The sequence below is a fragment of the Rutidosis leptorrhynchoides genome, chromosome 4, assembly GCF_046630445.1.
Source record: "Rutidosis leptorrhynchoides isolate AG116_Rl617_1_P2 chromosome 4, CSIRO_AGI_Rlap_v1, whole genome shotgun sequence".
NCBI classification, from domain to species: Eukaryota; Viridiplantae; Streptophyta; class Magnoliopsida; order Asterales; family Asteraceae; genus Rutidosis; species Rutidosis leptorrhynchoides.
In genome coordinates, this window is record NC_092336.1 from 136479511 (window position 1) to 136486568 (window position 7058).

General features: G+C 32.2%; 1 protein-coding gene across 1 annotated transcript; it reads right to left on the reverse strand.

The window, feature by feature from the left end:
* Positions 1 to 3226: 3226 nt before the first annotated feature.
* On the reverse strand, positions 3227 to 6302 carry LOC139841037 (protein FAR1-RELATED SEQUENCE 5-like). Its single transcript, XM_071831272.1, has 5 exons — positions 6209 to 6302; positions 4820 to 5627; positions 4321 to 4579; positions 3604 to 4209; positions 3227 to 3347 (listed from the first exon to the last, which is right to left on the reverse strand). The coding sequence occupies exons 1-5, from the start codon at positions 6300 to 6302 to the stop codon at positions 3300 to 3302; spliced, it is 1815 nt and encodes a 604-aa protein (XP_071687373.1). The 3' UTR covers positions 3227 to 3299.
* Between the last annotated feature and the right edge of the window lie 756 nt (positions 6303 to 7058).

Below are 7058 nucleotides of genomic sequence, written 5' to 3' on the forward strand. Positions count from 1 at the left end.
GGTTGACTAACTCCGAACTAGCTTTGGCTATGGATTTGTTTTCAATGCAAAGAAACGCTTGGTGAGTTTTCTATACTTTTTTCTTAATCTAAATAGCACTTTATATTATTTGATTCACATGTGATTATATTAGTCAATCACAAGTGCTTATGTTTTGCAGTCACATGTTATTAATCAAACATAGAATTAGTATTTGACAAATAGTAATTCTGTTTTATTGTATTTTTTTAGTGATCTTGTATTTGAAGTTAAAAATGCCGATTGGAATGTTCACCGTGTCACGATGGAATCACTTTGTCCTGATTTATATATTGAGGCTGGTGTGGTTGATATTTGGAGCTTTATACTAAACCACGAGCGTAGGTATAGAGATCCAGCCAGCCGAACAAGGTTTTTTTTCCAACGTCAATCATTGTAAGTTAACTTTTAAATTTTATTTACATATATCATACTATACAATCACTTGTGATTCAGCATGCCAATCACTTGTGATTCAGCACGCCAATCACTTGTGATTCAGCACGCCAATCACTTGTGATTCAGCATGCCAATCATATTTATTGTTTGCATTTATTTTGTTAAAGTTTTAGTTTTTAATATATGTTCGTTTATTTTATACAGTGGACATACATGTATGACAACAGTTTGAAAAAAGAAGCTAAACTCAAGTCATTTCAAGAAAATGCGTCATCATTGTTTAAAGTGTTTCCCAACGATGTTTCTTTCCACAAAACTGAGCTGGTATGTTATTTTACTTTACATTTTTGTTTATTTTTTCGGTAATATAATAATTAATTATATTTTTTATGCTGAAAATTAATTGTTTTATTTTAATTCTTTTCTACAAGTGTTTTTTCCAATCTGCAGAAATGATCATTTCTTTGTCCTTGTGTTTGATTTGAAAGTTCCAAAGCTCTTCATACTTGACAATGCTAAACTAACGATGCACTTCAACGCAAAATATCTCAAAGTTTGCAACCTTGTGGTTAGTTTATCTTCTTTTCTTTTTTAATTAACTTGTTTTGTATATTTAAACGTGTCATTAGACTATTCAATCACATGTGATTGAATGATACAATCACATGATACAATCACATGTGATTACAAACAATCATTAGCACATGTGATTTTGAAAAGCTGATCTTTATTTTTCTGATTTGTTTTCTCAGCAATATTGCTTTGGTGAGCATCTTCAATCTCAAAATCATCCAAAGGCGAAGAAGATTCAAGAAATTCATCCAAGTAGAATCAAGATTCCATGGATTACGAGAGACAATGCTGTTGATTGTGGAGTTTTTGCCATGTACCACATGGACAGATTTAAAGCCACACCCGAGACAGATTGGACTGAGGAATTGGCTTGTGAATCGTCGGTTCAAAATAATCAGCTCAGGAAGTTGAGGGTTCGGTATGCAGCAAAAATTTTAACACATCCTCTAAATTTGCATTCCAAGCAGATGATTATAAATGCAAATCGGTTCAACATTCTTCATTCAAAAGAAGAATATAGGAACGTTGTTTTGACTGCAAAAAACTCGAGATATGAGCGGGTTGAGAGATCAAAGGAGTCCTTGCCAAAAATCAAGTGAAGTGTTATGTTGAAAAACAATATAAGATGTTATTTTTGTTGAACTTTTTATGTGTTAACAAATTTGTTATTTGGTACACAATATTTTTTAGCATATCTATGTTTTTGTTGAATGGTAAATCACATTGTATGGACTATGGTTTTTAATCACTTGTAATACTATGGTTTATGATTGACAATCACTTGTATCTTTAATCATTTATTTATTCTTTACCAATCACTTGTGATTCTGCATTGTTAATCACCAATCACTTTTGATTCTGCATTGTTTAATCACTTGTGATTGTTAATCAATTGTGATTCAGTATTTGGCAATCACTTGTGTTGTTAATCACTTGTGATTCTTCGTTACCAATCACTTGTATCTTTAATCATTTATTTATTCTTTACCAATCACTTGTGATTCTGCATTGTTAATCACCAATCACTTGTGATTCTGTATTTGGAAATCACTTGTGTTGTTAATCACTTGTGATTCTTCGTTACCAATCACTTGTGATTCTGTATTTGGCAATCATTTGTGTTTTTAATCACTACCAATCACTTATGATTCTGTATTTGGCAATCACTTGTGATTCTGCATTTGTTAATCACTTGTGTTTTTAATCACTACCAATCACTTGTGATTCTTCATTGTTAATCACTTGTGATTCTGTATTTGGCAATCATTTGTGTTTTTAATCACTACCAATCACTTGTGATTCAGTATTGTTAATCACTTGTGATTCTGCATTGTTAATCACTTGTGATTCTTCGTTACCAATCACTTGTGATTCTGTATTTGGCAATCATTTGTGTTTTTAATCACTCATTATCAACCAATCACATGTGATTCTTCAATACCAATCACTTGTGATTCTGTATTTGGCAATCATTTATGAAGAATCACTTATTTTTAATCACTTATTCATTATCTATCAATCACTTGTGATTCTGCATTGTTAATCACCAATCACTTGTGATTCTATATTTGGCAATCATTTGTGTTTTTCAATGTTAATCACCAATCACTTGTGTTTTTAATCACTTATTCATTATCTACCAATCACTTGTGATTCTTCATTGGCTTATCTAATCACATATGATTGAAACACCTCAAAATTGTATGAAAATAAAAACATAAAAAATGTAATTCAAGCATTTCATAGGAACATCAGAATTTCACAATTGTACGAAAGAGAATAAAAAAATAAAAAAATTGTTAAATAATTCAGTAGTAACTTCAGATTTCTGAAGTTTCTGCTTGTTCTTTTGCTTTCTTTTTTTTTTGTCACAGGTCCTCTGATTGTGATCGTCACGTCCACATTTACCACAAGTAAACTTTCGCTTTTTGCTTTCCTTTATTGCTTTCTCTTTTCCGCTCATTAGACGCTTATCATTTGCACATCCTTTGTAATTCCCAACAGGTGGGTTTTGTATTTCTATTGTACTAGGCTTTGAAACTCCAATCATGTTTCCAATTATATCATCTTTCTTCTTTGACGGTTTTGGCACTTGAGCTTCAACTTCTTTCTTCAACAATTTAAGTTTTTCAAGAATCACTTTTAGCATATTTTCATCACTGCCTACAAGTTCCACACAATCATAAACAACTGAGGTAATTTCATTAACAGAATCTTGTACAACTATGTTTTCATTGCCATATCTATTTCTCCTTGATCTTAACTCGGGTGGTATTATGTCCCTTCTCCAACGTCTCATTATGTATTTTTCAGGGATTTCTTCTATGTTCTTGTTCTTTAAAACCCAAAAACAGTGTCTACACAGAAGACCATATCGTAGATAGTGTCTACATGTACATACCATTGATCCGTCTTTGCTGTTATGAAGTACCTTCAAAAAAAAAATTTATATTATCAATCACATGTGATTGATAAAAAGATTTTGATTGGATTGACCAATCACAGGTGATTACATATATAAACAGACATGTAAATGTTTTTCTCAGGTTCTGATATAAGTGGCTACATTTTTATGTGATTATAAACATAAACATAGATGTAAATAAATTTTACCTTGTAATGGAAGAACTGTTTTTCTTCATTCGAACCCTCTTTTGTCTTCTCTTTTTCCTCTTTACCAACATAGATTTCCGTTTCTTCCTCCTTGTCCATTTTATCCAATAAACAGCTATACAATGCTTCATAAATCTCTTTTTGAACGATTGCAAAAATAGCATGTGTGTAAACCTTTAATGCATGCTTTTCAATTTTCAGCTGAGTTAACAATTTTGGATTTTTCTTGATTGTCTGTGCATCCAAAGATTCTTGCTTTGACCTCTGTTTTAACATTGCAGATTCAAAGCCGTCCATAAAAGTTAACAGATTTGCTGCAGATCTTGTAAAGTTTGAAAAAAAAGCATTCTCACTCTCAGATCTTGAAGTAGTTCGCATCAAACCAAACATTTCAGTGTCGATAAAATATGCTGGTATCCAAGTTGATCTAATATCAAACATATGTTTGAACCAACTATCATTTTTCAATGAGAAATCGTGCATCAACTTTTCCCATCTTTCTTCAAAAACATTTGGTTCGATATACATATTCCAAACAAGCTTATTAAGTCTATTCTTGAAGTCTTTTTCTACTTCATCTTCAATAGTAGGAATTGCTTCTTGAATCTGTAATTACATATCATTTTTTAATCATTCATATTAAGCAAATCATGTATCATTAAACATTTCAATCACATGTGATTAAATACATTTGTTGTTTGATAACAATATTCATACCTTTGATGGCACCTTTCGCATAATGTGCCACATGCATAGTCTATGTTTTGCCGTCTTAAAAACTGCTTTTATCGCTATCGCCATTGATTTGTCCTGATCTCTCACTATCATGTTTGGCTCTTTCCCGAATGTCTTCATGAAACATGTAAGAAGCCATGTGTAACTCTCGGCTGTTTCATCCCTGATCAATCTCGCAGCAACAGTGACACACCTATGGTGGTTATCTATGCCAGTAAATGGTACAAATTTCATGTTGTACCTATCATTAATCCAATTAACATGTCAATCACAAGTGATTAGAAATTGTAATGAGCCAAATAACATGTCAATCACATGTGATCAGAAACTATAATGAGCCAAGAAAACATGTCAATCACAAGTGATTGTAAACTTTAATGATGCAGAAAACATGACAATCACAAGTAATTACAAACCCTGGTGAGCCAGAAAACATTTCAATCACATGTGATTAGAGAGTCTAGTAAGCCAGAAAACATACCTGTTCGTTCTATACGTTGCATCAAATGAGATTATGTCACTAAACTCCTTGTAGTTGCATTTTGCAACTTCATCGGCCCAGAAAATTGAATGTAGTTGACTTTTTTCAAGCTTGTACTCAAATGAAAAACCAGGAACATATTTCTTCTGTTCTTCCATTTTGTTAACGAGCATTTGAGAATCACTTGCATTGATAAAAACATTCAAATCTCGTCTCCAGTTTCTGAAATCAGTTACAGTCCCATGCACATTTTTCTCAGACCCTTTCATATTGCTATAAACTTCGTATGCTTTTGTTGGACCAATATTTGACACTGACGAATGGTATACAAACAACTGCTCTGCATACTTCATCTGTCTTTCCGCTTTACTTAAATGTCGATACTCTTGGGGTAGCAACTCATGATTATGGTGTTCTTGAAAGTCGGACAGTATAAACGTATTAGTTCCATACACCCAATCGAATTTAACCCTAGCCCTACATCCGGTGCATTCCATGTTGCTTTTCCTAATTGGCTTTTTACTACTTTGCAATGTGTCAAAGTTCACTTGCATTGGCACACCACCTCTATTGCACAAGTAATATTTCTGCTTCACCAACCCAGATTTTGTAGTCTTTTGAGTTGACTTTCGTATGTCAAAACATGCATGAAACGTGTATAACCTATACATTTTTTCACACTCTTCAAGTGTTCCATAATTTTTTCCAACAACTGGTAGTAAACTCTCATCAACGATTGGTGCATAATACAATGAACCACCTGGTGTTTCTTTTTTACATGTTGTACCTACTATTGGTGTATCTATACCTGTCCAAAAAAAAAATAGACAATCACATGTGATTTAAATGTTCACTAAATATAACTTAAACAACTAACACATGATCAGTGACTAATATGTTACTTTCACTCATTCATATCTAATAAAGACAATCACATGTGATTTAACCGTTATTCACTCATTCATATGACAAATGACTAAAACAATCACAAGTGATTATTAACAAGAAACAAGTGCATGATAAGAGACACAGATATACATATCACATATAGTATTATCATAAAACAAAATCACATGTGATTAAATAAACATAATCACATGTGATTGAATAAATACAATCACAGTATAATCACAGGTATTAAATCACAGTAATGTATCATCATAATACCCAATCACATGTGATCCAATACGAAAAAATTTACAATATGTTTTATTTCATCATACGTATAATCACAGGTATTAACATAAAACAAAATCACATGTGATTAAATAAAGATAATCACATGTGATTGAATATATACAATCACAGTATAATCACAGGTATTAAATCATAGTAATGTATCATCATAATACCCAATCACATGTGATCCAATACGAAAAAAAAACATACCTGTAGCGTTATCTATAATTTCTTCATCACTGATCTCGTATTCTACTTCAATTGGTTCTTTTTCTGGCTCCATTGCTTCGTATTCTTCTTCCATTGATTAATTGATTGGACAATTTGATTCGCAGCAGTGAAACGATCATGCAACAAAATACATATCATTAAACTCAATCACATGTGATTGACTAACTTGAAATTTACAACAGTTCAGTTTCTGTCTTCATTCTATTTATGATTATCACTTTAACTGGAATTTACATGTGATTGACAAAGAAATTACTCAAATTCAAAGTAAATACCGTTTCATCCAAATTTAATCACATGTGATTAAAGAAGAAACAATACACATACCTTCAGCATTCTGGATTTTGATTTGTTCTTCGTTACTGATATCGATTTCTGGTTCCATTTTGCTTAAATTGAAGGTGAATATCAATTGATTTTGAGAAGAATTCGTATATCCTGCAATTTTTGAGTGATCGACTACTTATACTAATCAACGTTAAATCCGTTAGAATCGTATGATCATAAATCGGAGCTATAACGGTGTTAACGAGGTTGAAGATGACCGATCGGTCGCCGGAGAAACGTTAATCGCCGATCGCCAGGAGCCTGTTAGGGTTTTGAGGGATTTGATCGATAGCCTTCGAGGTTTTGTCAAGTACGTAAGGGTGTAATTGGCAAAAGACAAAAATACCCTTCCAGTACAAATTGGTGGTTTAATCTGGTGCATTGATCAAAAAAGATCCAAAGGCTGAGATGTGTTCCTTCGTTCTCAACCTTTTACTTGTTTTCTTCTGATTACAACTCGATCTTATATATATATATATATATATATATATATATATATATA

Excerpts from the sequence above, each read along its gene's own strand:
- LOC139841037 (XM_071831272.1), bottom strand. The coding sequence starts at position 6,302 with ATGGAAGAAGAATACGAAGCAATGGAGCCAGAAAAAGAACCAATTGAA. Across the intron at positions 5,628-6,208 it reads AATTATAGATAACGCTACAG|GTATAGATACACCAATAGTA; the intron begins GTATGTTTTTTT and ends TTTTTTGGACAG. Across the intron at positions 3,348-3,603 it reads AACAGTTCTTCCATTACAAG|ACACTGTTTTTGGGTTTTAA; the intron begins GTAAAATTTATT and ends TCTTCTGTGTAG.